The following is a 21,632-nucleotide window of genomic DNA, read 5'->3' on the forward strand; positions in this document are numbered from 1 at the left end:
AAGTCCATCATGTTTAATGTATCATTTAAAGCTTGTGTTTCCTTATTTATTTTCATTTTGGATGATCTGTCCATTAGTGAAAGTGGGGTGTTTATGTCCGCTACTATTATTGTGTTACTGTCGATTTCCCCTATTATGGCTGTTAACATTTGCCTTGTGTATTGAGGTGCTCCTATGTTGGTTGCATAAATATTTACAATTGTTATATCTTCTTCTTGGATAGATCCCTTCATCATTATGTAGTGTCCTTCTTTGTCTCTTGTAATAGTCTTTATTTTAAAGTCTATTTTGTCTGATATGAGAATTGCTCCTCCAGCTTTCTTTTGATTTCCATTTTCATGGAATATCTTTTTCCATCCCCTCACTTTCAGTCTGTATGTGTCCCTACGTCTGAAGTGGGTCTCTTGTAGACAGCGTATATACAGGTCTTGTTTTTGTATCCATTCAGCCAGTCTGTTTCTTTTGGTTGGATCATTTAATCCATTTACACTTAAGGTAATTATCGATATGTATGTTCCTATTACCATTTTCTTAATTGTTTTGGGTTTGTTGTTGTAGGTCATTTCCTTCTCTTGTGTTTCCTGCTGAGAGAAGTTCCTTTAGCATTTGTTGTAAGGCTGGTTTGGTGGTGCTGAATTCTCTTAGCTTTTGCTTGTCTGTAAAGGTTTTAATTTTTCCATCAAATCTGAATGAGATCCTTGCTGGGTAATCTTGGTTGCAGGTTTTTCTCCTTCATCACTTTAAATATGTCCTGCCACTCCCTTCTGGCTTGCAGAGTTTCTGCTGAAAGATCTGCTGTTAACCTTATGGGGATTCCCTTGTGTGTTATTTGTTGTTTTTCCCTTGCTGCTTTTAATATTTTTTCTTTGTATTTAGTTTTTGATAGTTTGATTAATATGTGTCTTGGCATGTTTCTCCTTGGATTTATGGGACTCTCTGTGCTTCCTGGACTTGATTAACTATTTCCTTTCCCATATTAGGGAAGTCTTCAATTATAATCTCTTCAAATATTTTCTCAGTCCTTTTCTTTTTCTCTTCTTCTTCTGGAACCCCTATAATTCGAATGTTGGTATGTTTAATGTTGTCCCAGAGGTCTCTGAGACTGTCCTCAATTCTTTTCATTCTTTTTTCTTTATTCTGCTCTGCAGTAGTTATTTCCACTATTTTATCTTCCAGGTCACTTATCCGTTCTTCTGCCTCAGTTATTCTGCTATTGATCCCTTCTAGATAATTTTTAATTTCATTTATTGTGTTCATCACTGTTGTTTGCTCTTTATTTCTTCTAGGTCCTTGTTAAACGTTTCTTGTATCTTCTTCATTCTATTTCCAAGATTTTGGATTATCATTGCTCTGAATTCTTTTTCAGGTAGACTGCCTATTTCCTCTTCATTTGTTAGGTCGAGTGGGTTTTTATCTTGCTCCTTCATCAGCTGTGAGTTTCTCTGTCTTCTCATTTTGCTTAACTTACTGTGTTTGGGGGTCTCCTTTTCACAGGCTGTATGTTCATAGTTCCTGTTGTTTTTGGTGTCTGTCCCCAGTGGCTAAGGTTGGTTCAGTGGGTTGTGTAGGCTTCCTGGTGGAGGGGACTAGTGCCTGTGTTCTGGTGGATGAGGCTGGATCTTGTCTTTCTGGTGGGCAGGTCCACATCTGGTGGTGTGTTTTGGGGTGTCTGTGGCCTTATGATTTTAAGCAGCCTCTCTGCTAATGGATGGGGTCGTGTTCCTGTCTTGCAGTTGTTTGGCATAGAGTGTCCAGTAGTGTAGCTTGCTAGTCATTAAGTGGAACTGGGTCTTGTTGAGATGGACGTCTCTGGGAGATTTTTGCCATTTGATATTACATGCAGCTGGGAGGTCTCTTGTGGACCAGTGTCCTGAACTTGGCTCTCCTACCTCAGAGGCACAGCCTTGATGCCTGGCTGGAGCACCAAGAGCCTGTCATCCACACAGCTCAGAATAAAAGGGAGGAAAAAAAAGAAAGAAGAAGATAAAATAAAATAAAGTAAAATTATTAAAATAAAAAATAATTATTAAAAAAATTTTTTTAAGTAATAAAAAAAAAGAGAGAAAGAAGAGAGCAACAAAACCAAAAAACAAATGCACCAATGATAACAAGTGCTAAAAACGATGCTAAAAAAAAAAAAAAGAAAACAGACAGACAGAACTCTAGGACAAATGGTAAAAGCAAAGGTATACAGACAAAATCACACACAGAAGCATACACATACACACTCACGAAAAGAGAAAAAGGGAAAAAAGTATGTATATCATTGCTCCCAAAGTCCACCTCCTCAATTTGGGATGATTCATTATCTCTTCAGGTATTCCACAGATGCAGGGTACATCAAGTTGCTTGTAGAGATTTGATCTGCGGCTCCTGAGGCTGCCTGTAGAGATTTCCCTTTCTCTTCTTTGTTCGCACAGCTCCTGGGGTTCAGCTTTGGATTTGGACCCACCTCTGCGTGCAGGTCGCCTGAGGGCATCTGTTCTTCACTCAGGCAGGACGGGGTTAAAGGAGCCGCTGATTCGGGGGCTCTGGCTCACTCAGGCCGGGGGGAGGGAGGGGCACGGAGTGCGGGGCGAGTTGCGGCAGCAGAGACCGGCATGACGTTGCACCAGCCTGAGGCGCGCCGTGCATTCTCCCAGGGAAGTTGTCCCTGGATTCCGGGACCCTTGCAGTGGCTGGCTGCACAGGCTCCCCGGAAGGAGGGTGTGGATAGTGACCTGTGCTCGCACAGTTTTCTTGGTGGTGGCAGCGGCAGCCTTAGCGTCTCATGCCCAGCTCTGGGGTCCGCGCTTTTAGCCGCGGCTCGCGCCCGTCTCTGGCGCTCTTAATTTAATTTAATTTAAGCAGCACTCTTAATCCCCTCTCCTTACGCACCAGGAAACAAAGAGGCAAGAAAAAGTCTCTTGCCTCTTTGGCAGCTCCAGACATTTTCCTGGACTCCCTCCCAGCTAGCTGTGGCGCACTAGCCCCCTTCAGGCTGTGTTCATGCAGCCAACCCCAGTCCTCTCCCTGTGATCCGACCGAAGCCCAAGCTTCAGCTCCCAGCCCCGCCCATCCCAGCGGGTGAGCAGACAAGCCTCTCAGGCTGGTGAGTGCTGGTCGGCACCGATCCTCTGTGCGGGAATTGCCCTCCGCACCCCTGTTGCTGTGCTTTCCTCCGTGGCTCCGAAGCTTCCCCCTCTGCCACTCGCAGTCTCCGCCCGCGAAGGGGCTTCCTAGTATGTGGAAACCTTTCCTCCTTCACAGCTCCCTCCCCAAGGTTCAGGTTCCATCCCCATTCTTTTGTCTGTTTTTTCTTTTTTCTTTTGTCCTGCCCAGGTATGTGGGGAGTTTCTTGCCTTTTGGGAGGTCTGAGGTCTTCTGCCAGCGTTCAGTAGGTGTTCTGTAGGGGTTGATCCACATGTAGATGTATTTCTGATGTATTTGTGGGGAGGAAGGTGATCTCCACGTCTTACTCTTCTGCCATCTTGAAGTTCCTCTCCAGCTGTTCTGATTTTTTTTTTTTTTTGGCTGTTTTGTGTATTCCTCTGCATCTTGGTTCAGCTGGGTGTAGTTTTCTCTGTTCATGTAGTGTTTCTAACTGATGGAATCATGCATAAGCAAATACAAAATTCCAGCTATATTCATATTGTTCCCTAATATATCAGTCGTCTTGGAATAAATTTGCATTTGCCAAATAAGTAGAGTTGTCTCTATATGATTCTTTCTTTTTTGGAAGTTTAATCAATGACTTTCTCCTATCAGGAGCCAGTCTCAGTTTTCTTTCCTGAATGGTATAGTGATTAATTCCTTCTTTTCCATAGGAATCACCTTAGTTTAAGATGGAAGGATCTTGCCTCTCTTCTCTGGTGCATGAGTATAGGAGGGTCCCTCATCCATCTTGGGTATAATCTCTAGCAGACCAAAGTAGTACAGGTGAAGAGGCAGTGGGGCTTTGCTGCTGAAGCTCTAAAAGGCATTTGGCTAGACAAGGACAATAACCTTTCTGTTTCCCCTCCATTTAGAGACCCTCCAGAGTAGTGGGTAAAGCATATCCCCTTTCCAGTACATGTGGGGAAAGATTAGATTTTCTAAAACCCCAACTTCACTTTTAATTTTAAATATAGAGTCATATTTTAGATGAAAATATTCTAGAATAAAATTTTCACTTTTTCTAAGGCAGTGTTTCCCTGAAAGTGCTCAAATAAGACTGTTTAGTTTTGCTTAACCCAGTGTCTTCAGCTATCTTTACTATAGGACGTCTTAGTCTTTAATATGCTAGTGTGTGTCGTGGATCTCCAGGAAGAGGGATATTTCCTGCCTTATTTGATTGTGTCCCAAATTGGGACTGGGACCCGTTTTTCTTAGCCTGTCCCCTAGGACGGTTGACAGATCAATTAGCTTCTCAGAGTCGTCATCTAGTGGCCATTTGGGAATTTCATAGCCTTTGGCTATTGCAAGTAAGTTTGAAAGTAGCTTATTGATGCTGTTTATTTTCACTGTATATTAATTTAATTTGATTCTATTTCCCTCTGATACTTTAGGAATTAGCTTTCAAAAAATCCCTGCCTATGAATTATTACACAGTATTCTACCACATTCAAGAACAACTGCCCAGAGACTGTTTTGTGGTGAGCGAAGGAGCAAATACTATGGATATTGGGCGCACTGTGCTTCAAAACTACCTTCCTCGTCACAGGTAAAGGCAATTATAATGAATTGGAATGTGTTAAATTAGAAACTACAAAAAGCAGATTGAGAAAACATTTGAAAATTATACGCAGCCAGTGTAAGGACATACTTCATAAAAGTATTCGTAGGTGACGTTTTGTAGTGTTTCTATGCTTGGTATGTCCTGAGATCATGTGGTAATTTGTATACTCAGTGTTCGGAGGATATATTCACAGTCTTCCAAGAAATCATGAGTGATTTCTCCCGTTCATTTGCTTATCCTTAACAAATTAGTTCCTCACAGTCTAAAAACTTAATATTAAGGAGAATGTTTTATTGTTCTTTATTTTTCCATGAGCCATGTAAAAATGACTAGATTTTTTGCCAACTCCACCATCTGTGATATGCCCCAGAGGGTTTCATTTTAGCTCTGTTCCCCAACAGGCTTGATGCTGGTACTTTTGGAACAATGGGAGTCGGTTTGGGTTTTGCCATTGCATCTGCTCTAGTGGCTAAAGATAGAAACCCAGGGCAGCAGGTCATCTGTGTGGAAGGAGACAGTGCATTTGGATTTTCTGGCATGGAAGTGGAAACCATCTGCAGGTAAGACAGCATCTTGAGTCAGCATTTCTTTCTCCAAAATATGAAAAATTATACCCAAGACCCACTTGCCTAACAAATAGTTACCAAGCGTTCACCATGTGCCAGGTGCCCCATGCATGGCACTGTGCTGTGTCCCGAGAATACTAGTATAAATACCCTGGGGTCTGTCTCATCCAGGACAGCATGTTCATGATCTCTCTACCATATGCCCAAAACCTGCAAAACTGGGGAGTAGTTTTTAGGTCACTGAAAAAAAAGTTCTGGTCTGATAAAAGCTTGTTTTCTGCAGGGAGATAGCAGAGCTTGGTGGTTAAAAGAATGGCCTCTGGGTCAGTTGGCCTGGATTTAAATACTGGCTTGACCACATCAGACCCAGGTGACTAGGGTTAAGTCTCTTAACCAAACTTAAGTCTCCTCTAAGGTAGGAATAGGAGTCGTACTAATTCCTACCTTATAGGACAGTTGTGAGGAACAAGTGCTTCAGAGGGAATTAAGTATGGAAGGTGTCATTCTTATTGACTCCCAGATCTGTGAAAACCAAGGGTCAGAAAAGCTCAGTCATTTGCCTGAGGTCCGTAGCTGCATAGTGGTGGGACCAGGTCTGCCAACCACTAACCTTGCATTCTTTCTACTGCTCCATGATGTTTCTGTTAATAATTTGATAGTGTTTATTAGGATAACAAATGCTTAATTTTTGGTCTTACCGTAATATTACAAAAAAGCTTATAGAAAACTATCCATTTTCAAGTTAAAATTTCAATCCAATGAAAAGAAATTGCTTCAGAATGAAAAATGATTTCCTTTATATTTTGCTCTCAATTTTAGGTACAACTTGCCAATCATACTTTTGGTGGTGAATAATAATGGAATTTACCAAGGTTTTGATACAGATACTTGGAAGGAAATGTTAAAATTTGGAGATGCTACTACAGTGTAAGTAACCCAGAACAGTGTATATTTATGTTTTCTCAACTACTTTAATCTCTCTTTAAAAAGTCTGCTATACCGGAAACCTGCTTCTGTGGTGTCAGTATTGCTTGTTTTCATGGTCAGCTGCTCTAAAGGACAGGAACCCTGTCTGCATGGTTCCTTTTTGCACAACCATCCTTGACTGGCACTTCAATGAATAGTTTATGATCAGGGAGCCACTGAAGGCTCAGGTGAATGAGTTTCATGTCTAAGCCTTGTTAATGAAAAGGCTTATTGCAAATGCTACCAGTCCTACTATTCCTACTACACCATGTAGGAATATAGATGCTTACATATTGTTTATTATATAGAGGTCTTCCTTCCTTTTACCACTTAGCTAAATCTTGGTCATTTGATGACAGAGCCAAACTGAGACAGTATTGTGGCTGGCTGTGGGATGAGGAGGTTGTGAATCTGTTAGTCAGCCCCAGGGGAGTAGGCTGTGGGTATGTTTGCTATGCCTCGCTGACTGTTGTTTTGTTGTTATTTGCTGTTTTGTAGTAACCATTCCTTTTCTCCTCTTTTTTTTGGAGGGGGGATTCATAATAGTTGATGGTGTAGCCTTCACTGCCCAGTATAGTAGCCACTAGCCACATGTGGCTGTTTAAGTTAAAAATTCACTTCCTCTTTTTAACTAGTCACATTTCAAGTGCTCACTGCAACAGGTCACTAGTAACTACTATACTGGGCAGCACAGATATAAAAATTTCCATCATCACAGAAAGTTCTGTTGCACATTGCTATACATACAATAAAAAATGTATGGAAAGTTTAATATACTGGCATCTCAGTTTACGTAAAAGCATGCCTTTCATTTTAGATGAAATTTTTCCACAAATTATTTTAGAGAATTTTTTCTATTGACTTGTGACCTTCTTTTTCAGGGCCCCTCCAATGTGTCTTCTGCCACACTCACATTACGAGCATGTCATGATTGCATTTGGAGGCAAAGGATATTTTGTACAAACACCAGAAGAACTCCAGAAATCCCTGAGGCAGAGCCTGGCAGACACAACTAAACCCTCTCTTATCAACATCATGATTGAGCCGCAAGCCATGCGGAAAGCCCAGGTAAAGATGATTGCTAAGCAGAAAGCAGAAATGCATCTCCCCTCCCACCCCCAAAAGTATCTACCAAATAGAACACCCTGTCATTTACTGAGTTCTGTCTAAACTGTTTCTGAGCTTGTCACTTTCATTTGTTTGTTCAATGAATATTTGTTGAGGTATGTGTTAGTTGTGCTGTGTCAGGTGCTAAGAATAGCATAGTGAGCAAACCAGGCTCAGACCTCACTTCATGGAGTTTACTGTCCAGTAGGAGAGTGCAGTCCAGTTACCTCTCAACTGAATGTATCACAATAGAGTGAGGCAATTCCTCTGAAGAAAAGAAACCCAGCTCTGAATGAACATAAAACAAAGGAACCCAAGAGGTGTGTGGAGAAAGGGAACCCTCCTACACTGTTGATGGGAAAGTAAATTTCCGTACTGTGGAAAACAGTATGGAGGTTCCTCAAAAAACTAAAGACAGATTTGCCACATGATCTAGCAATCCTGCTGCTGGGCATATATCTGGAGAAAACCATAATTTGAAAAGATACACACACCTCAGTGTTCACTGCAGCACTATTTACAGCAGCCAAGACATGGAATCAACCTAAATGTCCAATGACAGATGAAGATGTAGTGTGTGTGTGTGTATATATATATATATATATACACACACACACACACATACATACATACATACAATGGAATACTACTCAGCCATAAAAAAGGATGAAATAATGCCATTTGCAGCAACATGGATGGACCTAGATGGTATACTAAGTGAAGTAAGAAAGTAAAAGACAAATACCATATGATATCACTTGTATGTGGAATCTAAAATATGACAAATGAACTTATCTACGAAACAGAAACAGACAGATATAGAGAACAGACTTATGGTTGCCAAGGTGGAGAGGGAGTTGGGAAGGGATGGATTGGAAGTTTAAGATTAGCAGGTGCAAACTATTATATATAAAATGGGTAAACAACAAGGTCCTACTGTATAACACAGGAAACTATATTCAAAATTCTATTATAAACCATAATGGAAAAGAATATGAAAAAGAATGTGTTTGCGTATACACACACACACACATATATAATTGAATCACTTTGCTGTATAGCAGAAATTAACACAACATTGTAAATCAACTATACTTCAATAAAATAAATTTAAACAAACAAACGAAAAACCCCACAAAGGAATTCAATTTATATTGGAGTCACAAGGAAGACTTCTCAGAAGTGATGCTTAAACCGAGAGCTGAAGGATAAGTAGGGACAAATTCAGCAAAGAAGTGAGGGAAAAGATGTGCAAAGGCTCTTTGGCAGGAGGGAGCATGGCAAGTCCAAGGAATTGAAAGAAAGCCAAAGTGGCTGGAAGACAGAGAGTGGAGGAGGAAGCACAATGGGATATGAGACTATAATAGGGTAACTTATGCAATTATATTCAGAGTTAGTTACTTTGGCCTCTAAAGCAAAACTACGGTGTAGACTATAGCAGTAAAATAAATGACAAAGTGTGTAGTACGTTCCTCTCCCATCCCAGATTAAGTTACTTTTCATACTTTGTACTCTGATTCTGATCCAGCTACTTTTGCTTTCTCTTATATACCTGGCCTCCATGCCTGCACCTTACATATCAGCTGTTGTTTTCAGTGTTTTACTTTTTTTCAAGTATTTTCTGTCCTGGTTCTTTATACATGTATCTGCTGTTAGATTTTTTTTTTCTTTTTTGAACAAGGCAGTGGACAAATGGGCAGAACAGATACCTGGACAATCAATGAAATATAAATTAATTTGGAAACTATGAAATATATAGAATTCTACTGGAATTCTGTTTCTATAAGACAGATATCAAGGACGTTGGTGAAAGGGTAACTACAGAACAGCCAGAAAACAGCAAAATGGCAATAAGTACATACCTATCAATAATAACGTTAAGTATTAATGGATTAGATTCTTGAATCAAAATAAATAGAGTGGCTGAATGCATAAAAATAAGGCATATCTATATACTGCCTATAAGAGACTCACTTCAGATATAAGGACACAAAGAGACTGAAAGTGAAGAGATGGAAAAAGATAATTCATACAAATAGAAACCAAAAGAAAGCTGGGGTACCTATACTTATATCAGATAAAATAGACTTTAAAACAAAGACTGTAATAAGGGACAAAGAAGGGCATTGCATAATGATAAAGGGGTCAGTCCAACAATAGGACATAACATTTGTAAATATTTATGCACACAACATAGGAGTGCATATATATGCAAATATTAACAGATCTAAAAGGAGAAATAGCAATACAATAATAGTAGGAGACTTTAATACCCACTTACATCAATGGATAGCTCATCCAGACAGAAAATCAGTTAGGAAACATTTGCCTTAAATGACACATTAGAACAGATGACCTTAACAGATATACTCAGAACATTCCATCCCAAAGCAGCAGAATACACATTCTTCAAGTGCACATGGAATGTTCTGCAAGATAGATCATATGTTAGGCCACAAAACAAATCTTTATATATTTAAGAAGATTAAAAGCATCTTTTCCAACTACAGTGGTGTGAAACTAGAAATGTGTTACAAGAAGAAAACTAGAAAATTCACAAATATGTGGAGATAAAACAGCATGCCACTGAACAACTGAGGGGTCGAAGAAGAAATCAAAAGAAAAAATTTTAAATGTCTTTGAGACAAATGAAAATGGAAATACAACATATCAAAATTTATGGGACACAGCAGAAGCAATTCTAAGAAGGAGGTTCATAGCAGTAAAAGCCTACCTCAAAAAACAACAACAAAAATCAAACAACCTAACTTTACACCTGAGGGAACTAGGGAAAAAACAAAGCCCAAAGTTAGTAGAAGGAAGGAAATAACAAAGATCAGAGCACAAATAAATGACATAGAGCCTAAAAAGACAATAGAAAAGACCACTGGACCTAAGAGCTGATTCTTTAAAAAGATAAAATTGACAAAGCTTTAGCTAGACTCACCAAGAAAAAAAGAGAGAGGACTCAAATAAATAAAATCAGAAATGAAAGATGAGCTATTACAACTGATACCATGGAAATACAAAATTTCATACAGACTACTATGAACAATTATATACCAATAAATTTGACAGCCTAGAATAAATGGATAAATTCCCGGAAACATATAACCTACCAAGACTGAGTCATGAAGAAATAGAAAATGTGAACAGACCGATTACAAGTTAGGAGATTGAATCAGTAATCAGAACCTCTCAAACAAAAGTTCAGGACCAGATGGCTTCATTGGTGAATTCTACCAAACATTAAAAGCAGAATTAATATCAATTCCTCTCAAATTCTTCCAAAAATTAAAGGAGGAAGGGACACTTCCAAACTCATTTTTACAAGGCCAGCCTTACCCTGATAACCAAGACCAGACAAAGATACCACAAGAAAAGAAAATTACAGGCCAGTATCCCTGATGAATGTAGATGTAAAAATCCTTAATAAAACATTAGCGAACCAAATTCAACAATACATTAAAAGGATTATATACTGTGATCAAGTGAGATTTATTCCAGGTATGCAAAGATGGTTCGATAACTACAAATCAATCAAAGTGGTACACTTCGTTAACAAAATGAAGGATAAAAATCATATGATCATCTCAACAGATACAGAAAAAAGCATTTGACAAAATTCAACATTTGTGATAAAAAAATCTCAACAAAGTGGTTATAGAGGGAACATACCTCAACATAATCAAGGTCATGTGTCACAAGCCCACAGCTAAGATCATATTTAACAGTGAAAAGCTAGAGCTTCCTCTAAGATCAGGACCAAGACAAGGATGCTCAGTCTTACCACTTTTATTCAACATGGTATTGGAGGTCCTATCCAGAGCAATTAGGCAAGAAAAGATATGAAAGGCATCCAAATTGGAAGCAAAGAAGTAGAAGTGTTACTATTTGCAGATGGTGTGACATTATATATAGAAAACCCTAAAAACTCCACTGAAAAACTATTATAATAAATTCAGTAAAGTTGTAGGATACAAAATTAACACACAGAGTTCTGTTGTGTTTCTATACAGTAACAACAAACTATCAGAGAAATTAAGAAAACGACTTCATTTACAACTGCATCACAAAGAATAGAGCTTCCCTGGTGGCACAGTGGTTGAGAGTCCCCTGCCGATGCAGGGGACACGGATTCGTGCCCCAGTCCGGGAAGATCCCACATGCCGCGGAGCGGCTGGGCCCGTGAGTGATGGCCGCTGAGCCTGTGCGTCCGGAGCCTGTGCTCCGCAACGGGAGAGGCCACAACAGTGAGAGGCCCACGTACCGCAAAAAAAAAAAAAAAGAATAAAATACCTAGGAATAAATTTAACCAAGGAGATGAAAGATCTGTACACTGAAAACTATAAGACATTAATGAAAAAAACTGAAGAAGGCACAAAGAAATGGAAACTATTCCATGCTCTCGGATTGGAAGAATTCATATTGTTAAGCTGTCCATACTACCCAAAACAATATGCAGATTCAGTGCAATCTCTTATCAGAATTTTAATGGCATTTTTCACAGAAATAGAACAAACAATCCTGAAATTTGTGTGGAACCACAAAAGACCTCAAATAGAGCAATCTTAGAAAGAACAAAGCTGGAGGCATTAAATTACTTGATTTCAAAATATATAATACAAAATTTTATTAATCAAAACAATATGGTATTGGCATTAAAACAGATATATAGATCAATAGAACAGAATAGAGACCCCAAAAATAAAGCCATGCATATATGATCAGTTAATTTATGACAAAAGAGAAAAGAATATACAGTGGGGTAAGGACAATCTCTTCATTAAATGGTGTTGAGAAAACTAGGTAGCCACATGCAAAAGAATGAAACTGGACCACGATCTTACACTATACACAATAATTAACTTAAAATGGATGAAAGATTTGAATATAAGACCTGAAACAATAAAATTCCTAGAGGAAAACTGACAGTAAGCTCCTTGACGCTGATCTTGGAGATAATTTTTTGAATTTGACATAAAAGCTAAGGCAACAAAAGCAAAAATAAAGCGGGACTACCTCAAACTAAAAAGCTTCTGCATAGTAAAGGGAATCATCAACAAAACAAAAAGGCAACCTATTGAATGGGAGAAAATATTTGAAATCATATTGTCTGATAAGGGGTTAATATCCAAAAAATATAAAGAACTCATTTAGCTCAATAGCAAAGAACAATCCAATTAAAAACTGGGCAGAAAATATGAATTGACATTTTTCCAAAGAAGACATACAGATAGTCAACAGGTACATGAAAAGATGCTCAGCATCACTAATCATCAGGGAAATGCAAATCAAAACTACAATGAGGTATCACCTCATACATGTTAGAATGGCTGTTATCAAAAGACAAGAAATAAGTGTTGGCAAGGATGTAGAGAAAAAGGGAATCCTTGTGCCCTCTTGGTGGCAATATAAATACATGCAGCCACTATGGAAAGCAATATGGAGTTTCCTCAAAAAATTAAATGCAAAACTACCATGTTATCCAGCAATTCCACTTCTGTGTATTTATGGGAAGAAAATTAAAACACTAACTCTAAAAGATACATGCACTTCCTTGTTTATTGCAGCATTATTTACAGTAGCCAAGATATGAAACAGTCTACAGTGGATGACTGGATAAAGAAAATGTGGTGTATGTATACGCAATGGATTATTATTTAGCCATAAAAAATAATGAAATCTTAGCATTACAACAACGTGGATGGGCCTTGAGGGCGTTATGCTGTATGACTTAAGTCAGACAGAGAAAGACAAATATCATATAATCTCTCTTATGGAACCTAGAACAAACAAAAAAAACAAGCTCATAGATACAGAAAACAGATTGGTGGTTGCCAGAGTTGGGGGGTGGGGAGTGGGCAAAATGGGTGATGGGGGTCAAAATGTATAAGCTTCCAGTTATAAAGTCATTGGAGATGTAATGCACAGCATAGTGACTTTAGTTAATAATACTGTGTTGCATATTTGAAAGTTACTAAGACAATAGATATTAAAAGTTCTCATTACAAGAAAAATTTCTGTGACTATATATGGTGATGGATGTTAACTAGGTTTATTGTAATGATCATTTCTCGATGTGTACAAATATCAAATCATTATGTTGTATACCTGAAACTAATATAAGGTTGTATGTCTATTATACTTCAATTAAAATTTAGAAAGAGAGAAAGAGAGAGGCTCTGGCATAGCCTCTCAGGCTCTTTTCATAGCAGGGAGAAGAGCTACTTAAGAAGAAGCATGGTGATGGGGATGGTGAGCACAGAAAGGCTAGGCCAGAAAGGTGATGGCGTAGGTGGCATTAGCAGGGATTTATGTGGAGCAAGCAGGCAGGCTGTTTTCAGGTAGGATTAACAACTTTCAGAACCTACTCAGTACCTTTGTGGGTTTACTGATTGCCTTGAAAAAAAAAAAAACTATTTGTTGAAATGATTTCTGCAAGCTAGACACCCAATAGGTAGGTTTTAAAATCGCATGTCATTTTATCTGTAGCTGAGTATATGCTTTTCAGTAGCTGGGATGTCAGTTTTGCAACCAGAATGCCCTCCTTCTGGCATCAGGGCATCAGAGCACTAAGGAAACTAAAGCCACAAGGGGCTTGGTAAGCACATTCAGAACACACAGACAAAATAGACTTGAGACCTGTGTTAGTCACGGAAGGGCCCTAATTGATTGTCCCTTCTCTGCTAATGCCTGTCTAAATGATCTGCTTCTAATGGTCTATTCTCTGAATTCTCTATGAATTTGGGGGCTATTGCTGGAGAATACAAGTTCTTATTTCCTCTTGTATAATTCCATGAGGATTATCCTTGTATTTTTTGCATCTACCACTTCAACATTATTTATCTTCATTCCAGTAGAATTCCCCATATATTATAGTTTCTAAACTGTTTATTTTTCATTGATTGATTGTGTGTCCATTACCATTTGTCATTTTTTTAAAAATGAAGTATAGTTGATTTTGCAATATCATGTTTTAGGTGTACAGCATAGTGATTCAATATTTTTATAGATTATACTTTTATAAAATTATTCATAAAGTTATTATAAAATATTGGCTATATGCTCTGTGCTGTGCAATATATCCTTGTAGCTTATTTATTTTATACATAGTAATTTGCGTCTCTTAATATCATACCCGTATCTTGTCCCTCTCCCCACTGGTGACCACTAATTTGTTGTCTGTATCTGTGAGTCTGAAAAGATACATGCACCCTAGTGTTCATAGCAACGTTATTTACGATAGCCAAGATATGGAAGCAACGTAAGTGTCCATCGACAGAGGAATGGATAAAGAAGATGTGGTATAGATATACAATGGAATACTACTCAGTCATAAAAAGAAGGAAATTCCATGATCTGCAACAACACGGATGGACCTAAAGGATATTATGCTTAGTGAAATAAGTCAGACAGAGAAAGAAAAACACTGTATATTATCACTTATATGTGGAATCTAAAATAAAACAAATGAATATAACAGAAGAGAAACAGACTCACAGATATAGAGAACAAACTATAAATGGTTACCATTTGTCATCAATTCATGGTGTAGCTGGCTGCTTCCTGCTATAAATACAGGGAAGACCTAATCTCTGCAGTTGCCTGTGTCCAGGCCACGTGGGTAGGATGGTTTTAGTCCTGGGCAAGGCTTCCATGCACTGCTTTTTCTCCTCAAGCTCTTCTTAGACATGGGAGCTCGTGGTCCTCTTTGGGCCTCCTTCATTCCCTCTCTCTCTTTTTTTTTTTTTATTAATTTTTTTTGGAGTATAGTTGATTTACAATGTTGTGTTAGTTTCTACTGTACAGCAAAGTGAATCAGTTATACATTTACATATATCCACTCTTTTTTAAGATTCTATTCCCATATAGGACATTACAGAGTATTGAGTAGCGTTCCCTGTGCTATACAGTAGGTTCTTATTAGTTATCTATTTTATATATAATGGTGTGTATATATGTCAATTCCAGTCTCCCAGTTTATCCCTCTCCCCCTTTTCCCCTTTGGTAACCATAAGTTTTTTTTCTACATCTGTGACTCTAATTTCTGTTTTGTAAATTCCTCTCTTCTTTTGCATGTACTTCTGGTTCTTTCAGACTCTAGTTTTTTTGTGCCCTGATTATTGTTAATGGGGGAAGATCCAGAAAGTGATGTTAGGTTGTTTTGTAGGACAAGACAGCAAGATTCATTAATGGATTTTTAGCTCCTTTTTGGGAAAAGCTCTAGACCAAAGACAAACTTCACTTTACCACCACTGTGGCTAGTGTGGTTATAATGGGACTTTTAGATTTTAGAGCAAGCAAAACAGGATATAGTTTGACACAGTTATTTCTTTTGACTGAATGTTTGTTGTCTTTCCTTTTTCTAGGATTTTCACTGGCTGACCCGCTCTAATATGTAAATAAAGATGCCAATGAGTGACTTGGCATCTCTTTCCTGTAAGATGGAATTTTATTTTCCACAGCAAAATTACCATAATGTTAAAATTGTTCTGCAAAGAAAAATAAAAAACATTTCTAAATGACATTTTATAGTGCAGGAATTGATTAAAACCATAAAAAGATACCAGTATTCTACGACAGAAATAACCATTTACAGTTGAAAGAGGGGTTTATTAAATAGCACCATAACTGGTTTATTGAATGACACATCAGTATTCTTTTAAGGAAATCCATTCTTAAAGTCACATATCTTTTAATAACATCTTCGAAGAAAAAAGCTTCAGAACTATGCAATGTAGAGGCATGTTCAGTAAGTTGGAGTACCTAGACTATCTCTCCTTCATAGTTTATCCATTGACCACTTCATACTTTAGTCTACCCAACCTTAGTCTACCCAGTATTTAATGGGGCTTGTTCTACATCTTATGAGTTGGGTTTTTGTTCTGTTTAGTTTTTCAGGAAAGAACTTACTAAGCCAAAGGAGAAGTCACACCACACCCAAACTAATAATTTCAGGGTATATTTGGATTATCAACCTTAGTTTATGTGTACCACATTGAGACCAACAGAATCAACAGCCTTAATATGTAAAGAACTCTTATAAATAAGAAAAATATTAATGCACTAGCAGAAAAATGGGTAAAGGGCATGAATGCATAATTAACAGAAAAACACAAATGATCAATAAAAGTATGAGTATGAATACAAATGAGTAGGTAAGTTAAATAGAAAAACCTTTTTTTTTACCCCAGCCACTTAGCAAAGCACTTTTTAAATTATAATTTTCAGTGTTTGGTGAGGGTGAAGTGAGGAGAGGAGTGCTGTGCTGGGGCGGAAGATGAAATTGGTACAAATTCCATAGAGGAATTCTAGCGTTGCTTGTATTTGCAATCATAAAATGTTCATACCCCATAACTTTTGACCCAGTGGGCCTATTTCAAGAATGTATTTTAAAGAAATAATAAAACATTTGGTCAAATATTTATATATAAGGACATTCAGCAAATTTTTATTTAGGAACAACCACAATGTTTAATAATAAGACATTGGTTATGTAAATTATGATCTGTCAACATCATAAAATAAAAATTGTGTTAAAGAATGAATATTTATTAATGGAAAAATAATCACAGCTACAAAAATGGATGGGTCCAGGTCAGGATATACATCTTTACTCATACACACATACATAGAGAAAAAAGGTGGGCACAAAATAAACCAAAATTTTAATATAACTTGGTGATGGGATTTAAGTAATTTTTATTTCCCTCATGTTTTTCCTACTTTTATAAGATTTTAAAGTAAAAATAATTATGTAATTGTATTACCAGAAACAGACATTGTTTTAAGAAAATACTAGAAATGGAAAAGTATCACCTATTTTCAGGGTCATTCTTGTTTATTATCTGCAGTTTTATAGATGAGTTGGAGTATAGGACTTTATATCCAAGTTCAGCTAGTTTGACTGTACCGTACATATCAGACTTATATCCGTTGGCTAGTTAGGGGCCTGAGTGACCTCCACAATGTTGTGGACTCCAGCTTCGAGGTGGGAACCCAGGAGATACTTGCAGGGAGCTGTGGCTTTGCCTGACAGGCCCTTGAGATCAGGCCTCCTGGCAGGTCCTCTTATGTATTCTGAGATACAGACTAGAGAGCCTGGGCTGCGGAAGAGCATAGGGAATATCCAAGGAGGGCAGAGAGTGGGCGGCTTATGTAATCTCATCAGTGTCCTACTCTGCCTGTGGACACTGGCCTCTGGCAGCCAAGTGCTACATAAGATTTTGCTGAAAGGTTGAGGGCTTGGTGAACATTTGTGAGTTGAACTATATAAATCTGGATACTAGATGTAATTTGGGGAAAAGGCTCCTTCTCTAGTCATATTATCTCAAGAGAGAAAAAAAGTTGGCAGGTTAATAGACTGACCAGCAGAGGTCAGTCTGAACAAAGATCAGATTAGTCCAGGAGCACTGCCCACTGACTGCCTGCTTTATAAATGGGATCTTTCCTTAGAAGGATAAGATATTGAATAAGCCCCTCTAAAATGAATCTGTTGGTTGATAGTCAAAGTTTACTGGTAAATGTTTTGTATCCCCTAGTTTAATAAGGAACATTCTTACGGGATCCTAGTATGTTGAATACTCAAGTGCCTCATAAAAACTGAACTTTGAAAGATTATGGTTGTTTTCTTAATTTAGGAACGCTGAGAATTCAGGCTTGGAAATGACTTATCAGGTTAGTTCCTCTACTGATATTCTTTCCCAAACCTTTCATACTTCATGGGGTTGTCTAGGGGTTCAAAAAGTTATCCAGAAGCCCAGTGCCTGGTATATAGAAGGCATTCCATAAATGCCATTGTGTTTTAGGAAGATGCAACTTTAGAGAAGAGGAGAATGTTGGCTGGAATTGTGTCCTGTTTAGCAGTGTGGTTTCACTTTGCAAGTAAATGGGTCTTATTTCCCAAATAGAATGAGTCATTTCCTGGAAGACAGGGGCTGTGTGTTTTTATTTCCTTAAACAGCCACCTGCTCACTGGATAATAGCTGAATGAGAATTCATGATGTTTGGAAATAGCTCAGTGGATATTTTCTATGGTTATTTCACATATGCACTTCTGAAGTAGCTCAGCTTATTATGTCACTTGAGTATGTTTTCCTTAGGGAAAAGTTCTCAGATCTGTTACAAAGAAATAATAGGATTTCGAACACCAAAGGAAAATGAAAATAATATTGCTTCCAAAAATGTATTTATTCTTTTACTACTTTTAACTGAATTATAAGAAACATACAATATTGTGTTAGTTTCAGGTGTACAACATGGTGATTTGCTATTTTTATACATTATGAAATGGTCACCACAATAAGACCGGTTACCATCTGTCACCATACAAAGTTGTTACAATATTAGTGATTATGTTCCCTATGTGTACATTACATCCTCATGACTTATTTATTTTATAGCTGGAAGTTTTTACCTCTTAAACCTTGTCCCCTATTTCATCTATCCTTCCACCCTCCTTCCTTCTGGCAACCACCAGTTTATTCTCTGTATCTATGAGTCTGTTTTATTTTGTTTGTTCATTTGTTTTGTTTTTTAGATTCCACATGTAAGTGAAATCATACAGTATTTGTTTTTCTCTGTTTGACTTACTTAGCATACCACCCTCCAGATCTATCCATGTTGCTGCAAATGGCAAAATTTCATTCTTTGTATGGCTGAGTAGTAGTATATTGTATATATTAACACCATATCTTCTTTATCTAGTCATCTATGAATGGACATTGAGGTTGTTTCCATACCTTGGCTATTGTAAATAATTCTGCAATGAACATAGGGGTGCATATATCTTTTTGAATTAATGTTTTTATTTTCTTTGGATAAATACCCAGAAGTGGAATTGCTGGATTGTATGGTAGTTCTATTTTTAGTTTTTTGAGGAACCGCCATACTGTTTCCCATAGTGGCTGCACCAACTTCCTTTACTGTTTTTAAGACACTTTTCTAGGCAGTGGGGAAGCAATGCACTGCCATGAAGAAGTGGCACATGATTATTAAAGTATTGATACATGCAAACTTAGAGTGACTAGGATGGAATTTCATATGAGTGTATTAAGAAAGTTGGAAACCAGTTAAATTCCAGATGGGAATTATGATTGAGAAACTCTGGTAAAACTGACTCTGCTGACTGCTGTGGAGAGTGAAATGTATACAGATGAAGTTTGAATCATCTGGTGTTTTCTGGTTGCATTTGCTGCTGCTCATCTGAATAATGGAGTAATGTGGATAAAGGAAATTGAAGATCCTGTGAAATCCTCCCAAAGATAAGGTGCAGATTAAAGTACACCTTGGGTTCAGATCTGACAGGCAAGGCTGCCTAAGCCTCTGGTTTTCACTGGATCATCTTGGATCGTCCCTCCCCTCCAAGGCCTTTTCTTCTAGGAGAGAGGCTAGCTGGTTAGTGAACCCATGGTGAATCCAGGTTGTGTGGTTAACCCTGCAGTTAGGGAGCAGAGAGAAAAGGCACAGCTAGAAACCCCTGGATCTCCAGTTTCAAAGTTTGAAGGGAACACTTTAAATTTTGACTCAGGCCTGGAAATATCCAGAGATGGCGTCACCCATGATCTTCTTCCCAGGGGTCACTGGAGCCAGCTCTGTGGAGTGCTTCATCTACGGCTACCTGGATCGTCCTGAGGCTCATTCCCTGGTCCCAGCGTGTTCCCAGGTACTGCCTCCTCACCCCAGTGATCAGGGAGGGCTCAGGAAATCAGACCTGCTTTCCCCCTAGCCTGAGCTCTGTGTGCTCCCCGCCGTTTGCCATGTGGTATCAGCCATGTTGTCACCTCTTCCGTGAAGCTATCCTCTCTCCCAGCCCTCCTACAGCACCCTGCGTGTACCTTCGTCACTACGCACGATATTCATGATGCATCGAATTCCCATCTCCCTTCCCGCCTTGACCTAGTGCCTGTGTACCCAGATGTCACCCACCCCTCATCTTCCAGGGCCTGCATCCTCCTGCTGTTTGGCAAGCTCCTCTGTGGGCTCCCCCTTGAAGAATCGTGATATATACATCACGGACATTTTCTTGCAGGGGTGGCGGCCCCGGGGGGGTTATATCACAAAAGCCGCAGCAAACAATTCTGAGGGTGCAGCGTGGAGAGGTGAGCCACGGAGGATCAAAGCCCAGCCCTGGTGCCTGGGTTAGACAAGCCCCACCGTCCTTAGAGCCGTGTAGGGGTGGGGTCTGGGCCTCGAGGCCCTGATGGAACTGGGCTAAGTTCCTCCTCCAAATGGAGGTCAAAAGTAAAGTTGAGTTACTGGAGATAAATACTTCTTTCACACTTTAGTGCTGTGCACTGATATTTACATCCACTATACTCCTAACTCCATTTCATAACTCACAGTGCCATTCTCGCCCCCTGCCCTTCGCCCACCGTCCAGCTGTGCCCTCTCCCCACCACTCTGCCTACGTCATTCTTCTTCAGAGCTTTCATGCTTATCTTCATTTGATTATTTTTCTGTATTAACTCTAGTAGCACAAAAAATCTAGTATTTTCATTGGAGTACATTTTAAAATTTAGTGTATTAATAGAAGGACTTCACATTCAGTAAGGCCAACAGATCAGGAGACGATTGCCAAGAAAAGATAGTTTCTTACTCACAGTTCTGGAGAGGAGAGGGTCCCACACCGTGCAGGGCTGCATGGGGAAAGGGTGAGGGTGGTCTCCGGGCACAGAGAAAGAGGCAACTTACAGCTGAAGTCTTTACTGTGCTTTCCTTGGAAAGAAACAGGTGAGGCAGATTAAGCTGGTTTAGGATTGGCTAGTTTGAACAACATCCATGGACTCCAGGGTGCAGGGGCTGCCCCAGGCATCTGGTACCTGACCCTGTGGTGATTAGGGCAGGGAGATAAGAGGCCTGGAACGTGAGAGCCCAATACAGAGCACTATAAAGAGGGAGGTTGGGATCATGGGCTCAGGGTTGATTTGCATATAAAAAGAGTTGTTTGCCAGCAGGGAACTAGCTAACCTGGGAGGGGCAGTCCCTGGGGTCAGCAAGGCCCAGGTGTCAAAGCATCAGCATTACAGAAAATAAGATGTGGTTAATACAGAGTGACGTTAAATGGATATGTATTAAATATTGTATTAAATATGAATATTTGGATGATTGGATCTTAAACTTTTATTTCCATTCAAGAATAAGGTATCTTTGAATTTATTAAAGGTGGAGTTTTAAAATTCTCATCCTATTGGCACTACACAACTTTTGTTAAACTTGTTCGTAGACATTATTCTGTTTTGTCACTATTGTAAATAAGTTCTTATCTTCCACTATATTTATATTTGGCTATTGTT

General features: G+C 38.7%; 1 protein-coding gene across 2 annotated transcripts in view; it reads left to right on the forward strand.

Moving 5' to 3' along the window:
• HACL1 (2-hydroxyacyl-CoA lyase 1) overlaps positions 1 to 20,280 on the forward strand; it is a 45,622-nt gene extending 25,342 nt beyond the window's left edge. The window contains exons 13-17 of one of the 2 annotated variants that reach the window (XM_067737411.1): positions 4,527 to 4,681; positions 5,098 to 5,256; positions 6,082 to 6,189; positions 7,110 to 7,296; positions 19,914 to 20,280. In XM_067737411.1, coding sequence (XP_067593512.1) covers positions 4,527 to 4,681; positions 5,098 to 5,256; positions 6,082 to 6,189; positions 7,110 to 7,296; positions 19,914 to 20,201 — 897 coding nt within the window. In that variant the 3' untranslated portion in view covers positions 20,202 to 20,280. Of the gene's footprint in view, positions 1 to 4,526; positions 4,682 to 5,097; positions 5,257 to 6,081; positions 6,190 to 7,109; positions 7,297 to 15,707; positions 15,864 to 19,913 lie in introns of those variants that run through there. The other variant, XM_067737412.1, reaches the window with a different exon arrangement.
• Positions 20,281 to 21,632: the final 1,352 nt, after the last annotated feature.

This window comes from Pseudorca crassidens, chromosome 5, assembly GCF_039906515.1.
Source record: "Pseudorca crassidens isolate mPseCra1 chromosome 5, mPseCra1.hap1, whole genome shotgun sequence".
Lineage (NCBI taxonomy): Eukaryota > Metazoa > Chordata > Mammalia > Artiodactyla > Delphinidae > Pseudorca > Pseudorca crassidens.